At 34.3% G+C, this 26987-nt stretch overlaps 1 protein-coding gene across 1 annotated transcript; it reads right to left on the reverse strand.

The window, feature by feature from the left end:
- Positions 1-155: 155 nt before the first annotated feature.
- On the reverse strand, positions 156-26976 carry LOC125661655 (uncharacterized). The gene is made up of 8 exons (XM_048893723.2): positions 26777-26976; positions 17286-17458; positions 16865-17018; positions 13190-13272; positions 12714-12945; positions 9194-9331; positions 7073-7171; positions 156-5389 (listed from the first exon to the last, which is right to left on the reverse strand). Exons 1-8 carry the CDS (start codon positions 26811-26813, stop codon positions 5238-5240), a joined length of 1068 nt encoding a protein of 355 aa, XP_048749680.1. The 5' UTR covers positions 26814-26976; the 3' UTR covers positions 156-5237.
- Positions 26977-26987: the final 11 nt, after the last annotated feature.

The following is a 26987-nucleotide window of genomic DNA, read 5'->3' on the forward strand; positions in this document are numbered from 1 at the left end:
TCTCAGATTATGGTCTTGAGGCCAGGCTGATCACTAACTACAATGTATAGGTCGGACCCTAAAAATAACATGTACACATGTACTATCAGGCTGATCATTAACTAGAGGGCTCCCACATATAGGTCAGACCCTAAAAATAACATGTACACATGTAATACAAAACATTTTTTTATTAAGGAATGTGATGTTATGCCCCTATAAATACAAAATGACATAAATCCAACAGAACAAAAGACTGAAATCAGCCCCTGTAACACAAAGCATTGATTACAACAGTATTTGCTTAATTCTTTGTAAGCTATTATGCAAAGGGGGAAAAGTGGATATCCGAGAAGTTTTTTTTGTTTTGTTTAATGTACATCCAATATGTATTTTATTTAAGGAGTACAATGTCCCTCTGACAAGATAGATAACTCTTACATTACTTGACTGAAGTAAAATGATATACAAATACTGCAATTGATTTTGTTCACATTATCTATGTATATATTCATGCATTTTCCAAATTTCTAATGGTACATTTCCATCGATAAATGATGGTAAAATAACATCTTTTCAAAAAATTATTTTTCCAACATTAATGAGTGCAATGGGTGAGAGTGAGTGTGGTGTGTGTGTGTAGGTGGGAGTTGGTGTGGGTGCATGGGGTCAGTGTGTGTGGTGGGTGGGAGTGAGTGTGGTGTGTGTGTGTAGGTGGGAGTTGGTGTAGGTGCATGGGGTCAGTGTGTGTGGTGGGTGTGTAGGTGGGAGTGAGTGTGTGTGTGTGTGGTGGGTGTAGGTGAGAGTGAGTGTGGTGTGTGTGTGTAGGTGGGAGTTGGTGTGGGTGCATGGGGTCAGTGTGTGTGGCATGTGGGGGTGTTTCTACTTCCCTTTCCAAGGACTATTGTGTTTATGAGAAATATCATTCAACTCTAATAATTTAAGATTCATGGTATGCTCAGTGTTTGAATTTCAGAACATTTACATCTTCTGGAAAATGCATAAAATACATGCAGAGGGGCTCAATATCCTATAAATGATAAAACTCACATATTTTCAAAAGTTAGAAATATAACCCTATACATTCTCGTATATCCAACATTTCCAAAAAATTACTTCAAAATAAAAAAACAAGTACACCACATACAAAAGAATTATTCGAAAATAGTGCAGTTTTATCAGGAACTTTACACAATCTTCTATATCAGAATGCCGTATCAAAACACAGAAAACAAAATGTTTATTCTTTCTCCATTGAAAAGCATGAAGACAATGTTTTGTATTTGTGTCAATAGTAAAACTGACTGAGATATTGCTTCGGCTTGCTAGTTAAAGGTAAATAGTTTTCACTCCAATCATACAAGTGCGATATACATGTGTAAATGCCAACAAGAGCAATACACTCTCTACATGGGTCGTGGGATTAAAATAACATTACAACAAATTTAATGAAATAGGACAAACACACCAGCAAAAAAGGAGGGGGGGGGGGGAAACAAACAAGATACACCAACTACCAAAGAATCATCAGTTTTAAATTCTCAATTTCTAATCTTAGTTTTTTTTCTTTTGGGGGTATACTTAAATTTTTGTAGAACTTTAAAGGATTATATGCCTTCATATATACCACATCAGTCAATCATTAATTGGAATCAATCAATTTTTACATGTATCAATTTATTATGTATACCAAGTGATAAAAATTGCTGAAAATAACCGCAAGACTTAAACCAGTCCAGTAATTCATGGCCTTACCAAACAGATACATTGTAAGAAAATCAGCCACCAACACAGACACCCCCCCTCCTCCTCCAAAAGGATTCCACATTTTGTTATATACCAACATCACCTGTACATTGCAAAAATTTCTGCAGACCCCCCCCCCCCCCTTCCCCCTCCAAAACAAAATAATTTCCTGAATATTTCTTCTCAACAATCCACATGTATTGGACATAATAGTAAACATATAACACATTATATTCTTTCAAGAAGAAGGGGGGGTTGTTTGCAGTAAGCTTTTGTTAATCATTAAAACAAATCAAATATTGTGCTTTTAGAAAAGCTGTTGTAGAGAAAAGCAAATACATCATGATGGACTACAAATTTCTTCATTCCCAGCAACACACTCTGAGAAATAAAATGGCATATAATCTACAACTAAATACAATTTAGACATGTTCAAACCTCTGTATTAGTTTTTATTTTACGTATCTACTCTCCTTCATACCCTTTAAAGGGGCATGGACACGATTTGAGCTGAAAATTTTCAAATTTCATTTTTCCGATTTTCATGTTTACAATGCTTAACTAAGGTATTTCTAATGGTCAGCAAAAATTTGAACGTCAGTTACAACAGAGATACAGAGCTCACAATTCTTTGTTATGTAAACAAGGCTCGTGCCGTGTTTTTGTTTACATAGGTTAAATGTACTAGTAAAAGCTCCGTTTAAAGCAGATTATTTTTTTGAATTTCCAAATTAATTATGAACACAATTAAACAGTTTCTAGTGGGTTTGCTGTCTCATTTTGTTTTAAACATGGTATTTTCTATTAAGCAATATATATGTAAACAAAAACATGGCACAAGCCTTGTTTACATAACAAAGAATTGTGAGTGCTGTTTCTCACTTGTAACTCAACAACTGACATTCAAATTTTTGCTGACCATTAGAAATACCTTAGTTAAGCATTGTAAACATTAAAAACGGGAATATAAATTTTTTAATTTTTTAGCTCAAATCGTGTCTGTTTCCCTTTAATGACGTAAGAACAGAGTCTCAATGTTTCATAAATATTATGCTATAATAGAGGGCAGTCGCCAACCATTTTTTTAAAAAACAAATAAACACAGAGAATTGAGCCAGTCTACATCCACATTCTATATATACAAAATTTCATTTCTGGTTAAAAGTGAAGTTAATGTTTTTTCTGATGTTTGTGGGACAAATTATTGGAATGTACACCTGTGTGTGACATGAACAAACATTAAGAATGAAAAAGTAAAAAATGAAAAAAAAAAAAACAACAACCCAAAACAAACAAATAACCCCCAGAAAACCCCTCAAACAGTGATCCAAATGAACATAATCTCCCATCTGTGGAAAGCTACATCTTTCCTTCTTTATATAGTACACATGTGTTTGTATTTTGGTTGCAAACTTTATGAAACAGAAATCAGAGATAAAATTCGACTTTGGGAGAAAACACTATTCATTGCCTTATATTGTCACAAAAATATTTGTATTAGGGCTTTTGAATCTCCATTTTTGAAATAAAACTTTCACGAGAAAAAAATTCATCGTTGGCGTTTGCGTACTTTTATAGCCCTAATACGTACCACAGATTATGGTATTCATTAATACATATTCATGTAATTGCATGTTGATGAATTAATTCATCAAGTTTATCATTTGCTCAAACCTTAAACGAAGGCAGTATGTAGTACAATTAGCTAATCTTCCCTGGATACAAATAGAAAAATAACACAAATGATATGAAAAAAAAATGAGCCGATTTCAAGTGACGTTGCTTACTTGAGTTTTTTCTATATACAAAATAAAAATTATGGACACAACACTTTAAAATTATTTCTCAATATCACTATACTAATGTTTAATTATTTACACATTGTACAGGGGTATATATATATATCACAGAGAGAGGTGCTTTAATAGGAAGGGACAAACATTAAACCTTATACAGTATATATTGTCATCTTCTAGGAATTCCTTAACATTGTAGAACAGATTAAACGTTAAGGCAATCTGATCAATTTTCTCAAATTTTTACAAAGAAAGTGAACCATTTAGATCAAAGAAAGACAACTTTTTCACAGAGAACATATTACAAAAGAAAGACAACTTTTTCACAGAATTCAGATCTGTCATTCAATCCACAGCAGGATATGATATCAATATAATTCTTCACTGCAGTTAAATCAATTTTCAAAATTGCCAAATTTAAATCAAATTTCATCAGATTCTCGAAACCAAATTTTTTTTTTTACAAAACAAAAAGAAATAAAAATAGATACATGTATGTCCCCAAGAATTACATGTGAAAATTAGAAATGATCTTTTCATAAAAAAACAAAGTTAATTCGAGTTCTATATATCGTCCAATCTGAAGGCTTAATTGGTTAGTTTAACTTTAACATAATGTAACGTATTGCATTGCTTAAAATAACATCAATACTTGAAGAAAAAAAGAGATTCTCCCTTGTCTGTATATTACCTTGATATATAACACAGACGTAAATATGCAATCTTAACTTAATAAAGCTGAGTGACAATTGAGTGTAGGTACTAAAACCAAGTTCTCTATCAACAAAATTATTATAGTGTGAAAACAATGGTGGGGGGGGGGGGATACTAACATGTTATTTACAACCACTATTATTCTCTCCATTTGTTTCTTTTCATGAAAGACATGGCATATTTTTAAATCATCCTTTAAAAGCCCCCCCTCCCCCCCCCCCAATACTGTTTACAGAGATTAATTCCCTATGTTATAAATGAGGTTTAGGTGTACAAGAAGTAAAAAAAATTCTCAAGGCATTGTATTCGTGAAAAAGGGAAATAACAACCAAACATAAAGATATTAATGATGTGAATTCACCTGAATTTCCACATTCAAAGTATGGGACATAATTCTCTAATTTACTTTTTTTGGTGCTAGAATGCATGTTCAAAAGTTAAGATTCTGAAACGATTCAAGATGATGATGATGGTGACTATGACAATTTCTATGAAGCAAGAAAACCAACATATTTTTCCTCTTCTCTGTAAAGGACAGACCGAGAAACTGAATGTTGCTATAATACATTTCAATTTTATACACAGATTAATTATTCTAAAAAAATATTGAATTTCCAATATCATGAATTTTAGGAATATCATGAATTTATCAATGAAATAAAAAATTCATAATCGCTTTTAATCATTTAAATTACGTGACTTCTTTAAAAAGAAAAGTGATCAAATTCATATAAAAAATATCTTCATTCCAATAAAGTAGTACCATGACTTGTAGAAAAGGTCTAGACATGTGTTAATCTCTTACATAAAGTACATGCATAATAAACGTATCAGATCTTAATCCATTACTGCAAAATGTCAGAAATCAGAAAGAGGTGTACAGAGCCTGATGAGATCTCTCACAATAAAAGGACAATTTTGTAGAAATGTCAAATCTCTGTCTTCCATAACCCACCCATCGTATTTGATCTGTGCTGTATTGGATGTTGCCGACAGTGCCCTCTATATGATGCCGTCTGTGTTGTCCTCTGTCAGTAACAGCTGGCGCCCTCTATACTGCGACCCACGCTTCTTCAGCATGACGAGAATGATTCCGACGACTATGACAATGACGACGATCCCACCTAGCGCTCCCCCTACGATTACTGCAGTCTCTGTCAACAGGAAAAAAATATTACCCACTTACACAAACCCAAGCTATTTCTTCAAATTCCTCTCTAGCATTCATCCTAAGAAATCTTTTTAGAGATACTTTGTTATTAATGATCGTCTGGGACAAATAAAGCCCGACCTATCGAGTTCCCACTGATTGCCCGGGACAAATAAAGCTCATCCTACTGAGTTTCCACTGATTGCCCGGGACAAATAAAGCTCATCCTACTGAGTTTCCACTGATTGCCCGGGACAAATAAAGCTCATCCTACTGAGTTTCAACTGATTGCCCAGGACAAATAAAGCTCATCCTGTTGAGTTTCCACTGATTGCCCGGGACAAATTAAACCCGCTCTTTTGAGGTTCCACTGATCACAAGGGACAAATAAAGCCTGCCCTATCCAGCTTTCACTCATCTCCTGGAGCAATTAATTAAGACCTGCTTTATTGAGTTTCCTACAATCGCCTTGGACAAATAAAGCCTGCCCTATCCAGCTTTCACTGATCACAAGGGACAAAAAAGCCCACCCTATTGAGGTTTCATTGATCACATGGGACAAATAAAGCAGTCTGCGAAATTAGCGGTAGTCCAAATGCCCGCGACCAGTCATTTTCCTGTCGGACTTGTAAAATCTGCTTGGCAACAAGTCTGACTGGCTTGTAAAAAGAATTACCTGTCGGAGTTTTAATTTGACAATCGGATGTAAACAAATATTACGCGCATGCTCAAGTCATAGAATTAGAATAACTCGCCCCAAACAAAGTCATTCTTCCCATTAATTACGCATCTTCAATCGGTCTGTTCTGGATTTGTCTTGAAAGTTATTCAGATTTTGCATGCATATAATTTACTTTCATTTTCAACGACTTTCATTATTCAATGTCAGTCTTAAAGTATTTTACCGGGGCATTCCCTGGCAAAGCACCAAAGCGCAAGGCCAACAACGAAAATAGTTTTTTTCGGGCAAGTGAAATTGAGTTCGGGCATGTGGACTTCCTGAAAATGGTTGCCCGAATGGCTTGTGGTTTGCAAATCTTAATATCATTGACTGATAAAGCCTACCCTATTGAGATTTTACTGATCGCACAGGGCAATTAAAGATCACTTTATTGAATTTTCACTGATTGCCTGCTACAAATAAAGCCTTGAGTTTCCATGTTAACTGTTGTCAGGTGATGATATGAGCTGTTGTCAGGTGATGATATGAACTGTTGTCAGGTGATGATATGAACTGTTGTCAGGTGATGATATGAACTGGTGTCAGGTGATGATATGAACTGTTGTCAGGTGATGATATGAACTGGTGTCAGGTGATGACCTCGACTTTGTTATCGTGACATTTATGCAGTCATGGCACAACATTGGTAACATTGACATCTGGTCACAGAAAGCTGGGTCAGTTTGACCCCCAGATGGCTGAACTTGAGGGTAATTCCTTTACACACACCCAGGTGTATAATAGTAATATTTTCTTTTTGTTACCCATATGGTTAACACCTTCACTACTTATCAGTATTAAAGAATGAAAACAAAATTCACAACAGAGATAGAGATCAATGTTATCTGAAAAGACATACATACGTACCTCTACAAACCGCATTGGACAGATTGTGTTCTTTTATTCCATTGGTTGCTTTTCAGTAAACACCATTGTGTAGAGTGTTTTCATTGGTTGAATACTTACTGTTTGTAGGGCCAGGGCTGTCTCCATTGTTTTGATGACCTGTATGAGGACTCACTGTGTTTACTTCGTACACGGGAACGATATGCTTTGCACAATCATCTACATAAGTAATAAAAGGGACAAAATGTTTAAAATGTTATACAATGTCAGAATACAAACTTCCTCGACCTCTTACACTCTTTCTTCTTGTGTTTTTTCTTTCTGTCTCAAAATCAACAAACGACCTTCCCATTTGAGCTGTGATATACGGTTTCTGATGATTTAGTAAAACATCGAAGTTTAAATTATGCATTTTACAATGCCCCAAGATGTTCTTAATACCTAAACTTACAGGTTTGGCAGTTTATATTACTGAAAAGTTTGTTAACATTAAGATCTATGCCGTCTTTTGAAATCACTTTTGTCTGTTTTTGTTAAATCTCTATTGAAATTCATCGAATGACTGATTTTTAAAACATTGGTTCATATAGAGCACAAGGTTGTCCAGATTTCTCTTTTGTATTATGAGTTGTTTTTGTAACAAAGAAAATTATATCCAAACGGCAAGACTGGAAAATATTGTGCTGGTGATGAAATTCATAAATATAAATATGTACAACAAAAAATTACAAAAACTAAACATTTCCTTTCTACATGAGTACTTCATACCTGTATTGACCTCGGGTAGTAATTCTGTAGATTTCAGGCTAAGGGTGACCATTTAAAACTTAGTTTTCTACCATTTAATTCCAATATCCCAGGGGTACACTGACTGGAGATACATCAGTGTTTAATATTTACCAAGAGGTATAATAGATAAATCAATTTTTCTTTGAAGAGAGGGATGGTAAAAAAGGCACCACAAGCTACAGCTAAAGTGGGGTGGTCCTTTGAATTCCATATCTATATATACAACCACAGAACACACAAACAGCTATCTGATTACAGGATATTTCTTTTTTTTTATACACATAATCACCCCTCCCCCAAGTTAAAGTTAATAGACTGACCCGTCATTCCATAAAGACACATCAATGTTATCCTCAACGCTTTAAGGAGGTATGCTACACCAGAGATATTTCATATGGATGAAAAGTGGAGGATATGTACAAAAATATTTTGAAATTGAAAACTTTCAAATTTACTTTATTTAGTCAAAAATGCAGCTTTAGTAGAAAGTAATCTTGAAAAAAAAATTAAAACCCCTCCTTGACTTGAACCCATGATCTTAAAGGCATAGAGTCTAAGATATTAGTAAAATTTTGCATGTTCCAAAAAGGTGGCAAAATTAAAGATCATAACTAGAAAATCACAGAAAGTTCTTATTTCTGAAAGTTTACAAACACATTGGATACGATAGTAATTACAAAATAATTCCCTGTTGTCATTTGTCTAAACTGGTACCCTGTTTACTTCGCATCTCTTATGTTTGTGTGTAGTTACCAATCAGCGGGGTACCAGTTTAATATATTGTCCTCCAGACAAGCATTTTATAAAGGGCTAAAACGCCAAAACGATTTCAATTTCAAAGTGCTGCAACTATAGATAACTCATAATATATACTACAAATTTGTTTTTAGGAGTTCTTCTTGCAAAATATTGTGATGTCATTTTTGAGATAAAAGATAGACCCTATGTCTTTAAGTTCAGCAGTCGATATGCTAACCAACTGAGCTACTCAGCTAGGCAATTAATTCTAAAAGGAATAGACAAATATTGCCGATACTTATATTTTCATTCATGTTTTAAAAGCAAGTCAGCCATTATGACGATGTAGTATTCCTCTTTAAACTAATTCTATCGGTATCTCGATACATCATGGCAGGCCCGTATGTTAGGAGAAATAATTATTGAGTGTACAAAGTGGCATTTAGAGATTTCAGAATAAGTAAGAACAAATCTAAAAAGATGCTCGTTTTTTATGAGGAGGTAAGGAGAGAATGGATTTTCATTTCAACATACACTGTACATGAATTCCCTTCACCCAAGTTCCAAGTTTGGTTGAAATTGGCTTGTAGCTCTAGAGTAGAAATTGTCATTGTGAAACGTTTACAACAACAATATACAAGAACATTTGATCAGAAAGCCCACTAGACCCTTAGGCTCAGGTAAGCTAAAATTGGTTTCTTTGAGCTCCTTTACCTAAAGTTTGACAAACGCCGGTATAAGGGCATCTTGGGTATTTAGGAGTGAAGCAGGCACATCGACCCTGCTTACACATCTCATTCCGGCCACATCGGCTGGCTAGGCTGTTCATCGAACACTTCTTACCATAGGTCCCTGTAATGAGAATACACCATCACTAATTAATTAACGTCTCTGTAGATTTCTGAAGCAAAATTATCAACACATTTTTCAACGTTCTGAACTAGGCCCCAGTGCTACAAAACTTTGGTGAGCTCACTTTTAATCTCAGTCTTACTTTTTCACACAATCTGTTCCCTTCATAAAAGTTGGGACTTCAATCACAAGTGAGCACATCCACATTTTATGGCTTTTCAGAAACTGTGCAGTGTGAAAGTTTTCTTTTGGTAAAACATTTTAGATTTTACGCGACATTAAACTTTTAAGATAAGAAATTTATGTCAGGTTGAAATTGGCACTAAATAGATACAAGTATTATACTGTAACACTTTTATACCTAAATATTTCGCAGCATTTCTATTGTGTTTCATCATTCCAGGGTTTTGTTTTTTCAAAGCAAACTTGACATCACAGATAAAACTGTTAATGTTTATAAACTTTCCAGTCAGTAAACCATGATCAAAATACTGTGAAAAGTGCTGAACCTGACACCTGTACAATCAGACACCTGTATAATCAGACACCTGTATAATCAGAAGACACCTGTATAATCAGACACCTGTATAATCAGACACCTGAGCAATCCACTTCTGAATCACTGGACATTCTGACACAGGCCTTATTTTCATTCTGAATTTCATTGATTTTTACACTGTTTATTCCGACAAAATAATTGTTTCCCAGCGCATGTCAGATTAGACCAGTTTCTATGAGAGTAAAAACTGCATCCTTTTTCTCAGTCCTTTTGTTGATGCAAAACCATGGCTGGTACAATTATCCACTAGATTTGTAGTGTAACAGACACAGACATTTCTATCAGTGTAGCAGTGACAGACATTTCTATAGTGTAGCAGTGACAGACATTTCTATCAGTGTAGCAGACACAGACATTTCTATCAGTGTAGCAGACACAGACATTTCTGTCAGTGTAGTAGACACAGACATTTCTATCAGTGTAGTAGAGACAGACATTTCTATCAGTGTAGTAGACAAAGACATTTCTATCAGTGTAGTAGAGACAGACATTTCTATCAGTGTAGTAGGGACACACATTTCTATCAGTGTAGCAGTGACAGACATTTCTATCAGTGTAGCAGTGACAGACATTTCTATCAGTGTAGCAGTGACAGACATTTCTATCAGTGTAGTAGACACAGACATTTCTATCAGTGTAGCAGTGACAGACATTTCTATCAGTGTAGTAGACACAGACATTTCTATCAGTGTAGCAGTGACAGACATTTCTATCAGTGTAGCAGTGACAGACATTTCTATCAGTGTAGCAGTGACAGACATTTCTATCAGTGTAGCAGACACAGACATTTCTATCAGTGTAGCAGACACAGACATTTCTATCAGTGTAGCAGACAGACATTTCTGTCAGTGTAGTAGAGACAGACATTTCTATCAGTGTAGCAGTGACAGACATTTCTATCAGTGTAGTAGACACAGACATTTCTATCAGTGTAGTAGACACAGACATTTCTGTCAGTGTAGTAGAGACAGACATTTCTATCAGTGTAGCAGTGACAGACATTTCTATCAGTGTAGTAGAGACAGACATTTCTATCAGTGTAGCAGAGACAGACATTTCTATCAGTGTAGCAGACACAGACATTTCTATCAGTGTAGCAGACACAGACATTTCTGTCAGTGTAGTAGAGACAGACATTTCTATCAGTGTAGTAGAGACAGACATTTCTATCAGTGTAGTAGAGACACATTTCTATCAGTGTAGTAGAGACACACATTTCTATCAGTGTAGCAGACACAGACATTTCTATCAGTGTAGCAGACACAGACATTTCTGTCAGTGTAGTAGAGACAGACATTTCTGTCAGTGGTGTTACTCGCTTCTGATGTTGCTGCTTCCTTTGCACTTTCTAACAGTAATAACCTTGCACAGATTCTGTCATCTTATACAACATTGTTGACAAGGTGTTAACTATTCAGAAAGACTGTACACCCTGCGTTCAACATCTCTCCTGCCATCTGCAATGCACAAAATTCCAGTCTGTTCTCACTCCCAAGATGTACTAAATTGAGAGTAGACATAAAATTTTAACCATGTGCAGCCTGCGTGGGCATGTTAATTTTACCCAGAATCCTACTTGGCTTTCATTTCAAATTGGGTTCCATTGTTACAATTACTTTTCTCTTAGTCATTAAAGAGATCTTAGTAATCAGTAAAATCAGGGTTTGAAGCTAACTTTTTATGTCACCAGTCCAGCTGGAATGATGGGGTATAATTTCAACCAGTCCGCAGAAGAATTTACCAGTCCAACAGAGTTTTCCAGAAATAATTAAACATATTTCGTTAATCTTATCAAAATGAAATTTAACTCAATATGCCTCAGACAATATTGTAACACTTAAATGTGGGATTTATATTTACGAATCAGATTCGTCTGATATCTTCAGATCGAAGCATGCCAAATGTGTGTATAAAATTTCAAAAGTATATTTTCCAAAATGATGCTTTAGAAAATTAACCAGTCCCATTGGACTGACAAAAACAAATGTCAGTCAGTCCGCCAGACTTTTAACCAGTCACAGACTGACGGGCATATGTTAATTTCGAGTCCTGAAAATCTGTTATCAACTGTAAGTGCTTCACAGTGGTACATACAAGTATTTAGCTTTTGGTTACACAAGTTGTTTGATCTACATGTACTACATGCATGCATGCTGGTAATATCATCCCCAATGAGATGTTAATACCATTATCAATGACGGGATGTTGTCATTATCAATGACGAGATGTTGTCATCATTAATATCTAATAATGAGATGTTGTCATTATCAATGACGAGATGTTGTCATCATTAATATCGAATAATGAGATGTTGTCATTATCAATGACGAGATGTTGTCATCATTAATATCGAATAATGAGATGTTGTCATTATCAATGACGAGATGTTGTCATCATTAATATCGAATAATGAGATGTTGTCATTATCAATGACGAGATGTTGTCATCATTAATATCGAATAATGAGATGTTGTCCTTCTGAACGACGAGATGTTGTCATATTAATATTTAATAATGAGATGTTGTCATTATCAATGACAAGATGTTGTCATCATTAATATCGAATAATGAGATGTTGTCATTATCAATGACGAGATGTTGTCATCATTAATATCGAATAATGAGATGTTGTCATCATCAATGATGAGATGTTGTCATCATTAATATTTAATAATGAGATGTTGTCATTATCAATGACAAGATGTTGTCATCATTAATATCTAATAATGAGATGTTGTCATTATCAATGACGAGATGTTGTCATCATTAATATCTAATAATGAGATGTTGCCATTATAAACTGTAACGAGTGTTTTTACTTACGTGACTTATACGTGGTGTGTGGTGGCATTTTAGTGGTGGTGAAGTAGGGCTTTATCTTACTACCACCGCCACCCGTCTTTCCACCATTAGAACATTTCGGTGCTTTGGGTACAGGTGTCCTAGTTACCTTGGAACACCTGGAGACAGGTACTGCAATGTCGGGTAGCAGGTCGATCTTTTTATTGAAGGTACAGCCCAGGTGTGGGATACACATCTCTGTTGAAAGTTTCATCTGGGAAATCCAGAAAAATGACATATGTCAGAGTTCATAACCCTTACCAAAATGCAAAGTTCGCTAAAAGTGTGACACACATTTGTGGCAAGCAAAACCATGTACCAGACTGAGAGCTGTTTGCCAGAACTATTAATATCTAGATGTGACTAAATGTGATAAATCAATTTGATAAGAGATGTATTAACTGTAAAACAAATAGTTTATGGAAGGAAAATAAGGTGCAGTTACCACGATTACATACCCCTAACATAACAGCTGTAGCGTTGATCTTCAGGAGGGTAAACTCCAGATATTCATGAATCGGGATTCCGGAGAGGGACAAATCTGCCCAAGAAAAAATCTCATATCAAAATAGATATCGTAAAATGTGGCGCCATCTTGTGTCAGCTAGGTCATATTGAATGGGAACTCCAAAGATGGACAAATCTGCCCGAGAAAGAACCTCATATGATATCAAAATAACTATCGCAAAAATAAAGCATCATCTTGCATCAAGTCATATTCATAAATGCAACTTCAAACTCGATGTATTGTACTGTTCATGTAATTATCTTAGCAGGAATCAAATTTTAGCCCCTTTGGTGTGAAGCAATAGCAATGATTTATGTTTGTGCTAAATTTAGTAAAATTGAAAAATCCCTAATTTATTCATCATCAAACAAAACAAGCTCTAAATCTTGAGGACGCCAAATAGAGCATTAGCTCCGACTACGTCAAATATTGTCAGTATACGCTAAAATAATGTACACGCACAGTATATTATGCATGCTGTTACTCCCCCTCATCCCACTATACTGTGAGTAGGATAGTGATTAGCCAATCACCATCTCTCACATCAGATGATTTGAACTTTTAATATGAATCAAATGAACGGCAAACTTTGTTGCACCAGGATTACAATTGTATAGTGTTTCCCTGATGGGTACAACGGTAATGCTGGAATACAGTGCATTGTGGGTAATCGTCTTACTCTGTGTATGGACAGTGCATTGTGGGTAATCGTCTTACTCTGACTGTGTATGGACAGTGCATTGTGGGTAATTAACTGTATAATTGTCTTACTCTGAATATGGACCGTGCATTGTGGGTAATTATTATAACTGTATAATCGTTTTACTCTGACTCTGTATGGACAGTGCATTGTGGGTAATTAACTGTATAATCGTCTTACTCTGACTCAATCGTAACTTCTCGGCTATTTCCATAACCGCAAATGAACCTCGTATGTGGATCGATGCCATCAGAGATTGTTGCCATGTGTACACAATGCACCTATGACGTCACAGTTGTACGTTACAATATGAAACGCGAGCTTTCAAATGCAGAGATCTAAGATATCATACATATCTAAGGGATTCTACCACTATCAACAGTGCTCCAAGTTGTGAGTAAAAAGGTCGCATTTGCGACCAGAAAATCGATTTTGCGACTAGAGATTATATTTAAGTTGCATTTTAGAGTGAAAAAAATTGGGGATCCAGTAAAATTTTGTAATCAGGATCGGAAGTCTGAATGAATATTTTTCAGTCTCGATCAAAACAGTGTTTGAAAGCAACCAAGATGGCGGTAAAACGAGGGTTAAAGCACTTCGGATTTATCAGTAGTAAAAAGTAGAAGCCTCGGCCTAGTGCATGTAACGAAGAAATTCAAGAATCACACGGAGAAAGTTCTGCATTTAAAGATGACGTAGCTGTGTCTTAAGAAAAATGCAAAAGTAAAGGAAGAACCCCAGTCCTAATGGCTGAAGGAATTTTCGTGGTTGATATACAGAGATTGCAAAATAATTTGTAGAATTTTTTGTGAGGCCAATCAGCCAGTAAACATCCACCATTTCTGGACACCCATTGTCCGATTTCACCACGACCTGGTGTACATCTTTCAAACGTGGAAAGTGTGACTATTCACCGTAACAGTAAGAGACACGTCTTTGTCCGTGACTGCATTAGCAGTAAGTCGAGCGGGGCAACTGTTGATGCTAATTTTCACAGACAATTACAAACTTGGGATGTAGTGTTCTTATTGATGCTGGTACTGATTGTTCAGCAAAAGATCCAACAAAAGTATAAGCAGGGAAGGCTCACTTATTGAGGACTTTAAAGCAAATCCTTGTTTGGAACTTCCCCAGAAGCGTCTGTAAAATATACAGGATGGCCCAATGCAATACAACTTTTGCCAGAGTAAATACTTGACTTGTTAGCATCCAGCATGTTTCACAGCACATTTCTATTCAGTTTCAAAATAAAACAAACAAAATGCATACATGGGTGTAGATTTTTTTCTTGAAAGATATTCAAATTAAAAAAAAAAACTTGTAGGTCTTATTTACAAAATCTTTTACCATGGCGAGTAGAAATTTTGAACATGGCGACTAGAAATTTGAAAATGGCGACCAGAAATATTTCTACGTCGCCATTTTGCGACCTGATAGCAGATGTGATTGATCAATTTCCACTTATATGTTTATGTATTAGAGTGAATAAGACGTTAATGATACCAAAACCGAATCTGTGGTGAAAATATAAATAACACATTATACAGGGATTCAGTTCTGGCCTTTTAACCTCATCCACAGGCGCGCTTCCGGCGAAGAAATGCATCAATTTGATGCAATTCTTGCGCGAATCCATGTCCGAGTCTTCTTATTGGTTACGGAAAAGGACGAGCACTTGATCCGATTGACTCTGTGTATGGACAGTGCATTGTGGGTAATTAACTGTATACTTGTCTTACTCTGTATGGACAATACACTGTGGGTAATAAACTGTATAATCGTCTTACTCTGACTGTGTATGGACAGTGCATTGTGGGTAATTAACTGTATAATCGTATTACAAACTCCCCGTCGAGGCCTCATTATGTCACCTACGAATAAACCTCTCCTTTGTGACGCAGTACAATATACAGATTTGTATATTGTGAGTCCGCGATTATCACGCAGGCAAATAACACTAATGAAATAGTTCGTAGTTAAAAGTTTGAAGATATTAACATTAAGAGCATTAATATAAAAGTATGGATTTTATTTTAAACATAAAATGATCAAACGATCATTAAAAAGTAGGGAGACTGTTCAAATTATTTTGTAAATTAATGAACTTAATGTTTACGTTCTTGTTTTGAAAGTTGTTTATGTTTGACGTTATGTTATTTCGTCATTCTACAGTGACGTCACACAGTATACATGGCTTAAGAAATTGCTATCCCATAATGCCTAAATGGAAGAGTTTGGTTTGTAAGCAAACAAACTCTGGCGGAAGTTTGAATCGTATCACTCTGACTGTGTATGGACAGTGCATTGTGGGTAATTAACTGTATAATCGTCTTACTCTGTCTCTGTATGGACAGTGCATTGTGGGTAATTAACTGTATTATTATCTTACTCTGATTGTGTATGGACAGTGCATTGTGGGTAATTAACTGTATAATTGTCTTACTTTGACTCTGTATGGACAGTGCATTGTGGGTAATTAACTGTATAATTGTCTTACTTTGACTCTGTATGGACAGTGCATTGTGGGTAATTAACTGTATAATTGTCTTACTTTGACTCTATATGGACAGTGCATTGTGGGTAATTAACTGTATAATTGTCTTACTTTGACTCTGTATGGACAGTGCATTGTGGGTAATTAACTGTATAATTGTTTTACTTTGACTCTGTATGGACAGTGCATTGTGGGTAATTAACTGTATAATTGTCTTACTTTGACTCTGTATGGACAGTGCATTGTGGGTAATTAACTGTATAATTGTCTTACTTTGACTCTGTATGGGCAGTGCATTATGGGTAATTAACTGTATTATTATCTTACTCTGATTGTGTATGGACAGTGCATTGTGGGTAATTAACTGTATAATTGTCTTACTCTGAATATGGACAGTGCATTGTGGGTAATTAACTGTATAATTGTCTTACTCTGACTCTGTATGGACAGCGGATAACGCTGATTGTGAGTGACTCGCTGACTGAATTTGTAGTTGAACGAGTCGATGCTGATGCTAACGTCCATGTTAATCGGACTGTCACAGTGGTTCATGATCATGTTCCAACAGAAGCTGAACGACCCGATCTGTAATAAATAAACATAGCTTTCCTAAAAAGTTAAACATCGAGTGATTACTATAGGGCACCTAAAAACACCCCAACCGGTGCAATGATACACCAGCAACCATCCATTTGTCTATATGATCAGCTCAACAGAGACTTCAGTTCAGTTGCACTTTATTTCATATAACAGAAAACTTTTTTCAAAGTTACTGACTTTTTTCAAAGTTATTATATTTACTGAGTATCATTTTCCCGAACATCCCCATAAAGTTGACTTGTTCACACTTACCATGGCATTCCTAAACATCCCCACACAGTCGATTTGTTCACATTTCTCTGGGTGATATTTACATCTGAAGGACATCCCACTCTCTGACCAGGACTGACGTCCATTGTTTGCATTCAGGATGTCCAAATTTTTCTTCCAGATGGCACAGGACGGGTCATCTGCAACTGACAAACCTACAACAGACAAGAAAGATGACTCTGTCATTATTATACACAATGGGTACACTAATTAATTACATCATAACATATGACAAACATACATTAGACAAGAAAGATAACTCTGTAATTATGATACACAATGGGTACACTAGTTAATTACATCATAACATGTCAAACTTACACCAGACGAGAAAGATAACAATTAACAAATTACTCTGTAATTATCATACATGGGTATGTACACTTGTTAATTACATGCATTAATTACCACACGTCTAAATATTACTGTGTATATGACCTCGTTACAGTATTTGATTTACATGTACTATAATGTGATTTACACGTACTATAATGTGATTTACATGTACTATAGACTATAGTACATGTAAATCACATTATAGTACGTGTAAATCACACTATAGTACGTGTAAATCACATTATAGTACTATTAGTACTATAATGTGATTTACACGTACTATAGTGTGATTTACATGTACTATAATGTGATTTACACATACTATAATGTGATTTACACGAACTATAATGTGATCTACACGTACTATAATGTGATCTACACGTACTATAATGTGATTTACACGTACTATAATGTGATTTACACGTACTATAATGTGATTTACACGTACTATAATGTGATTTACAGGTACTATAATGTGATCTACACGTACTATAATGTGATCTACACGTACTATAATGTGATCTACACGTACTATAATGTGATTTACACGTACTATAATGTGATTTACACGTACTATAATGTGATTTACACGTACTATGTGATTTACACGTACTATAATGTGATTTAAACGTACTATAATGTGATTTACATGTACTGTAGTACTATAATGTAATTTACACATACTATAATGTGATCTACATGTACTATAATGTGATCTACATGTACTATAATGTGATCTACATGTACTATAATGTGATCTACACGTACTATAATGTGATCTACATGTACTATAATGTGATCTACACGTACTATAATGTGATTTACATGTACTATAGTACTATAATGTGATTTACATGTACTATAATGTGATTTACATGTACTATAATGTGATTTACACGTACTATAATGTGATTTACACGTACTATAGTACTATAATGTGATTTACACATACTATAATGTGATTTACACGAACTATAATGTGATCTACACGTACTATAATGTGATCTACATGTACTATAATGTGATCTACACGTAGTATAATGTGATTTACACGTACTATAATGTGATTTACACGTACTATAATGTGATTTACACGTACTATAATGTGATTTACATGTACTATAGTACTATAATGTGATTTACATGTACTATAATGTGATTTACATGTACTATAATGTGATTTACATGTACTATAATGTGATTTACAGGTACTATAATGTAATTTACACGTACTATAATGTGATTAACACGTACTATAATGTGATTTAAACGTACTATAATGTGATTTACACATACTATAATGTGATTTACACGTACTATAGTACTATAATGTGATTTACACGTACTATAATGTGATTTACACATACTATAATGTGATTTACATGTACTATAATGTGATTTACATGTACTATAATGTGATTTACACATACTATAATGTGATTTACACATACTATAATGTGATTTACACGTACTATAATGTGATTTACACATACTATAATGTGATTTACATGTACTATAATGTGATTTACACATACTATAATGTGATCTACACGTACTATAGTACTATAATGTGATTTACACATACTATAATGTGATTTACACGAACTATAATGTGATTTACACGTACTATAATGTGATTTACACGTACTATAATGTGATTTACATGTACTATAATGTGATTTACACATACTATAATGTGATTTACACGTACTATAATGTGATTAACACGTACTATAGTACTATAATGTGATTTACACATACTATAATGTGATTTACACATACTATAATGTGATTAACACGTACTATAATGTGATTAACACGTACTATAATGTGACTTACATGTACTATAATGTGACTTACACGTACTATAATGTGATTTACACGTACTATAATGTGATTTACACGTACTATAATGTGATTTACACGTACTATAATGTGATTTAAACGTACTATAATGTGATTTACACATACTATAATGTGATTTACACGTACTATAGTACTATAATGTGATTTACACGTACTATAATGTGATTTACACATACTATAATGTGATTTACATGTACTATAATGTGATTTACATGTACTATAATGTGATTTACACATACTATAATGTGATTTACACATACTATAATGTGATTTACACGTACTATAATGTGATTTACACATACTATAATGTGATTTACATGTACTATAATGTGATTTACACATACTATAATGTGATCTACACGTACTATAGTACTATAATGTGATTTACACATACTATAATGTGATTTACACGAACTATAATGTGATTTACACGTACTATAATGTGATTTACACGTACTATAATGTGATTTACATGTACTATAATGTGATTTACACATACTATAATGTGATTTACACGTACTATAATGTGATTAACACGTACTATAGTACTATAATGTGATTTACACATACTATAATGTGATTTACACGTACTATAATGTGATTAACACGTACTATAGTACTATAATGTGATTTACACGTACTATAATGTGATTAACACGTACTATAATGTGATTAACACGTACTATAATGTGACTTACATGTACTATAATGTGACTTACACGTACTATAATGTGATTTACACGTACTATAATGTGATTTACACGTACTATAATGTGATTTACACGTACTATATTGTGATTTACACGTACTATAATGTGATTTACATGTACTATAATGTGATTTACATGTACTATAGTACTATAATGTGATTTACACATACTATAGTGTGATTTACATGTACTATAATGTGATTTACATGTACTATAATGTGACTTACATGTACTATAATGTGATTTACATGTACTATAATGTGATTTACACGTACTATAATGTGATTTACACGTACTATAATGTTATTTACATGTACTATAATGTGTAGTGTTTGAAACTCACTGTTACATTAGCGAGACATGCAGGGCTGACTGCTAGCAAAAATTGTAAGCCCTGCCAAAGACCTACTAAGCCCTGACAAAATAACTGCACCATTTTTGAAATTACTTTTAACAAACTGTACATTTCTTAAGGACAATAACGTAATTTTTAAAGATACAAAGGATATTGCCGAATGTTTTAATAATTACTTTTGTAACATTGGTCATGAGCTAGGAAAACATTTTGATGACACTTTACCTACAGTTGAAGAACAAATGCCTAAAAATTCTTATACAATACCAGGTATAACTGCAGAATTTATTGAAAATGAGATAAAATGTATGTCTGCATCAAAGGCAACAGGTTTGGATGGTATCTCTGTCAAACTTCTAAAACTTTCATCAAACAGTGTATGTGATATTCTTGCATATATTTTCAACTATTCTATATCTTCATGTACTTGTGCAGATGACTGGAAAAAGGCACGAGTTGTACCACTTTTTAAATCAGGAGATGAATGTCTAGTTAATAATTATCGGCCTGTATCCATTTTACCTTGTGTGAGCAAAATTTTAGAAAGGCATGTTTTTAATTCATTTTATGAGTATTTGTCAGTAAATTCTCTAATTACAGATTGTCAGTCTGGTTTTAGGCCAAAACACTCATGTGAAAGTACTCTTATTTCTCTAGTAGATAGATGGCTTAAAAATATTGATGAAGGTAAACTTACTGGTGTAATTTTTATAGACTTACGGAAAGCATTTGACACTATAAATCACAAGGTTTTATTACACAAACTCAAGTCATTTGGCATATGCAATGATACTTTTGAATGGTTTAAATCATATCTAACAAATCGTACACAGAGAGTTATTTGGAAAGGAAATTTATCGGAGGAAAGAAATGTAACCATTGGAGTTCCGCAAGGCTCTATTTTAGGCCCATTGTTTTTTATCCTGTATATTAATGACTATCCACAAGAACTGAAACATTCTCATGTAAATATGTATGCAGATGATACTTCACAAGATGTAACAGATAAGTCAGTGGAAAATATTGAGTCAAAGATGTATGAAGATCTTCAGCGCAGTATAATGTGGATTAAGGAAAATAAATTAAGCTTAAACCTGTCTAAAACTCAATGTATGCTTATTGGATCGGCACAAAAATTATCAAAGTATCGAAAATTAAATTTAGTGATAAATAACCATGTCATAGAATGTGTTCAGGAGTCAAAATTACTTGGTATTATTATTGATGAAACTTTGTCCTGGAAAAGTCATATAGAATCACTTATGAACAAGATTTCCAAGAGAATTGGCATTTTAAGAAGAATAAGATATTTTATGTCAAACGATGCGCTGCTGAAGATTTTTAATACTATGATTTTTCCACATTTTACATATTGTTGTACTATATGGAGCAATCCAAGAAATGCTGAAAATGTGAATAAGCTTTTTATATTGCAAAAACGAGCTGCAAGGGTAATTCTTAACATCAGAAATTTTGAAACACCATCTAATGTCATGTTTACAGAACATAACTGGTTGCCTCTATCAGATTACTTTGTCTATAGAAAAGTCATTTTAGTGTATAAAGTTTTACATGGTTTAATGCCAGATTATTTAAATGTTTTTAAATATGTATCAGAAGTCAGTCAGAGGCAAACTAGAAATTCTTATTCATATATATATATAACTCATAACTTTATATTCAATCAAACTATGATGACCAATTAAAACACAATGAATTTATTTAATCTTTTCTAAATATCATAATCACTTGTATAGATCAATAAGAAAATACTTGAGCAATGCTAGTATTTGTGTATTGTATTTAGCCATCATTGATAGTGCATGGTAGTATTCTTGAAGCTGTATGGTCCAAATTAAAATATTTTTTTCCATCTCGTAAAAACGCTATTAAATCATCGCACGTATGTAGTTATGAGACTGTACGACATATCATAAATTATTTCACCTGTTTTAACCCAAATAATTTGATTTCAAATCGATGTTTACAAATAACCGTGTCACTCTGCCATTTCAAGCGAGTCATGTGACCAGTTCAAACTTTCAGATCATCGGTGGTCTTATCTGTGTAAAGCTGTGTATTTTGTTATAACAGTGCCGTACCATAAGTGTAATAAAAATAAAAATATCAAATACCTCTTAGTAATTCGTTGTTTTACGCTCTTTCAACCTTAAAACTTATAAGACAGTTGCATATGAGTTAATACGTCATGTTGGGATTCCCCTGACGCGCATGGGTCTATTTATAGACGTCTATTATGGGATGATTTATATATGTAGCCACTATATTTACTTTCTAAATAATATTCGCACTGTTTTCTTTTACATGCAGATGTTTTCAAGCATGTAATTAAGGGAAAGTTAATAACTTTATAAAGTAATTAATCTGCTTTAAAGTAATTATGTACAAAAATAATACATGAACATCGGGTCATACAGCTTTAAAGTTTTCAATATAGGTCTTTTTCATAATTGACCAGGGTTAGAATAGGTCCTCACTCCTCAGTACTCCTTGCTTGTCATAAGAGGCGATTAAATGGCGCGGTCCTTCGGTTGAGACCACAAAAATGGATGTCCCGTGTCACAGCAGGTGTGACATGATAAAGATCCCTCCCTGCTCTCGGGCTGTAAGCACCGAGCCTAGGCCTAAATTTTGCAGCCCTTCACTGGCAATGATATCACCATATGAGTGAAATTCCTGAGCAGGACATTAAACAATACACAATCAACCTAGGTAATTACTACGCGATCAATAAATCAAAGCCCTTCCATTGCTTCTATTATTATATTTCTAATACAAGGAGCATGCATGCAGAAAATATAATTTTTTTACTGTAAAAACAGATCATTCTGCAATCCACATTTACTTTAAATTCACATAGTGTTGATATATGTACCGCTAGGATCAATAGTTTTCACGCTTCATTAACTTGTTTGTTTTAATACAAAGAAGATCAGGCCCCCAATCCTCCTGAACTTTTATGAATTTTTTTTTAGAGGATCTCGCTACAGAAACCAAATTTAAAATTAAAAAAAAAACCAAAATTATTTAGTGAAAAAATGCAGATTTAATAGAAAGTGATTATAAGGACAAAGTCAAAAACAATCAGAGATTCATGGGCCATTTATATTGAAAATCAAATGTGTGTTAATTGTAAACAGATCAAGACAAAAATATGTGTTTCTTGGTATATGTATTTGTTTATTTACACCTATAGTCACAGGCATTCGACATTTAAATATATATAGCTAAAGAAAAAAGTGTCTTCCTGTCAACAAACTGTAAATAGTCTGTTTAAAGGAAGACAATTTTTAAAAATGTCGAGTGCCCTTGTTATCTATTGGTTAGTTGTATATTTACATCTTTCTCCAAATAGTCATGCAATTGACAAGCTGTTAGCTAGGCATATTATTCTAAGACTTTTCTAGTACAGATAATTTTGAATTATAGATATTTTATTGAAAGTAGACATTAACGACAAACTTACAACTCAACTGTATGAAAAACGGGATGATTTCAGTTTCTCCATCGTCAACTTCCCATATCTATGTAGCAATATTCCATTATCACCTGCATATGGTGTTTATATATCTCAACTGATTCGATATGCAAGAGCTTGTTCTGCATATAGTCAGTTTTTAAATCCAGGTAAGCTACTGAAAAACAAGTTGAAGGTATAGGGGTTTCAACAGTCTCGATTGAAGTCAGCATTTCGCAAATCGGGATTCAAACCTGGGTCCCATGCAGTCTAGTGCTCTACCAACTGAGCTAACTGGCCACCGGCAATTCTTCCCTCCTTAAATGTCCTCACCCTTGAAGACGTCAACCCAAGATTTAAATATAATTGGATATGCATACCAAATACATCATATCCAAAATTTCCAGTATAAGGCATTTTCACCTGTCAGTTCCAGGGATTGGTCTACCGCACCTAATGCAACAGGAAGGGAGAAAAAGCAACGGACCAGACTGGTATCAAACACAGGCCCCCTGAATCTCAATCTAGTCAGGTGCTCTACCAACTGAGCCACCAATCCCAAACCAGCCATCATCTCAAACCACGGTCCGGAGTCCGCATATAGCTCTCTCCAGATGAGATAGGACTATACATATTGGCTGTGGTTTGCAACGATGAAACCCAGCTGACCGCTGTATTATAATTGTTATCTTTATTCTCGATTGAATTCTAACCAATGAGATCTATCCCAAAATTTCTGTCCTACAGGAGCTGTATTTTTCTCCCTGAGACCTATACCAAGATGTCCTGCACTTCTGCAGTCCTTTGTTTTTGGAAACTTCTTCAAACAAAAAGATTATATCAAAATTTCTAAAATCAATTACTGCCTGGTATCAAGTCTACCCTTTTTCTAAAACGTGAGTGGGATTTTGTCCACAGATAAAACTTATGCTTGCAATTTACACAAAGTTTTCACCTCTGCTGAGAATCCAACCCAAAACCTCTGAGTTTTACCAACTGATTATTATCCAACACACATAACTACAAGTAAAACAGCTTCACTGAAATTCTCTCACTGAAATAAGATAGAACTGAATTGCATACAAGTGTGACATTATGCTTCTAAGAGAGAGGAGGGGAAAAAACCATAGTAACACCCACACCATTTTATTTTGAATGGAAGAAAATGCATAAATAGAATGTCACATATATGTCATTCAGCAAACAAACATTTCCCAAGTTCCCCTATAGCGAGATCTTCTGTATCGCTATTTAGAGAGAAAGTAAACATTAATTACTATAAACAGGTGTTTTGAGGTCTTTATTCAAAATAATGGCAAATTCCGTGCAGTGCTGAATAAGTGCGACACACAATCAGCATGAAGTGATTTTTTTTTACCTACTGGTACCGGTACCCATTCAATTGGGAAAAATAGCGTCAAAATCGAACAAATTGGGAATTTTCTACCAATGTAACGGCAAATTATTTTAACTATAAGAAAAGAAAAAAGAGAACTAAACAAGAAGTAGGCCTAGTGAATTGGGAATTTTTAGTCTCAAAATTGGGAAAAATCAATGGTTTTTGGCATTGGGAATGGTACCGTTTATCGGTACCAGTTATATAAGGGAAGAAATCGCTGGCATGTTGCGATTTGTCTCTATAAAATTTACAACACAATCAAGAAATTGCATATCAAAGTTGCTGTGTAAGCAGTCTGAAATCTAATGCACATCCTGAGTGTTTTTGTTTTGATTAATATATTTGCAGATGTATCAGACATTTTAGCATGTTTTCTTCTTTTCTTTAAAAAAAAGAGATGTGCTCTCAGTGTTTTTCTCGGTTGTACGGGATATATCTACTCTCGCTAGAGAGGGATAATCGCGTTTTCGCGAGAATATCTCGCCGTATTCTCCTTAGAGAAGTCGAGAGGCATATATAGCCTTCATCGATGAAGGCTATGCCTCTCGACTTCTCTAAAGAGAATAATCTCGCCGTAGGGGAAGACTAAAACAGGTTGGGAACACTTCCCCTATAGCGAGATATTCTCGCTAAAACGCGATTATCCCTCTTTAGCGAGAAATAAACATTACCATAAACAGGTGTTTTGGCGTCTTTATTGAAAATAATGGCAAATCCCGTGCAACGCTGAATAAGTGCGACACGTACTCAACATGATGCGAATTGTTTCTATGAAATTGACAACATAGTAATGAAATTGCATACCAAAGTTGATGCGTAAGAGGGAAGCAGTCTGAAATCCAATACACATCGTGAGTGTTTTTGTTTTGATTCATATCTCTATTTGCAGAAGTATCAGACATTTTTAGCACTTTTTCTTCTTTTCATGTGAATTACGAAAAGATGTACTCCGCGGGTGTTTTTCTCTGTTGTACGCGACATATTTATTCTCGCTAGAGAGGGATAATCGCGTTTTAGCGAGAATATCTCGCTATATAGGGGAAGTGTTCCCAACCTGTAAAAGTACATCTTGAATTTGTACTTTCAATTTATGACAACTGTATATAGTAAAGGAATTTTATACATCTGATGGGCATCAATGCCACTATTATCTCGTGATACAATTTTTGACAGGTATTTTGTAATCTCTTATGCAACACAAATAAATGATTAAAGTGCACGTGCACCAAACTCATGTATAATCATGCATATGTTACTTACAAACACGTCACAGTTTTCTCTTCACAGATAACAATAGAAATGCATATCATAAATAAAGTGTAGCATTACCTATCACCAAAAACAGGTATATTGTCTGGATTTCCATATCCAATATATTATGAATAATGTTTTTCCGGGATCTTCAGAAATCTGTTTTCATACTTCGCAGTGAATATAATTCTGCCAATAATATGGCTAAAATTATTAAATGAAGCAAATCAAAATTTTTGAGTTTATGCATTTAAAGTACTCTTCAAATCAAGTAAAAATACACAAAATC

Source organism: Ostrea edulis, chromosome 8 (genome assembly GCF_947568905.1).
Source record: "Ostrea edulis chromosome 8, xbOstEdul1.1, whole genome shotgun sequence".
NCBI classification, from domain to species: domain Eukaryota; kingdom Metazoa; phylum Mollusca; class Bivalvia; order Ostreida; family Ostreidae; genus Ostrea; species Ostrea edulis.

Coding starts and splice junctions, on each gene's coding strand:
- LOC125661655 (XM_048893723.2), bottom strand. CDS start 26,813: ATGGAAATCCAGACAATATACCTGTTTTTGGTGATAG. Junction 13,273..16,864: donor GCTGTCCATACAGAGTCAGA/GTAAGACAATTA, acceptor TTTCTTGGGCAG/ATTTGTCCCTCTCCGGAATC. Junction 12,946..13,189: donor CTACAGCTGTTATGTTAGGG/GTATGTAATCGT, acceptor TGGATTTCCCAG/ATGAAACTTTCAACAGAGAT.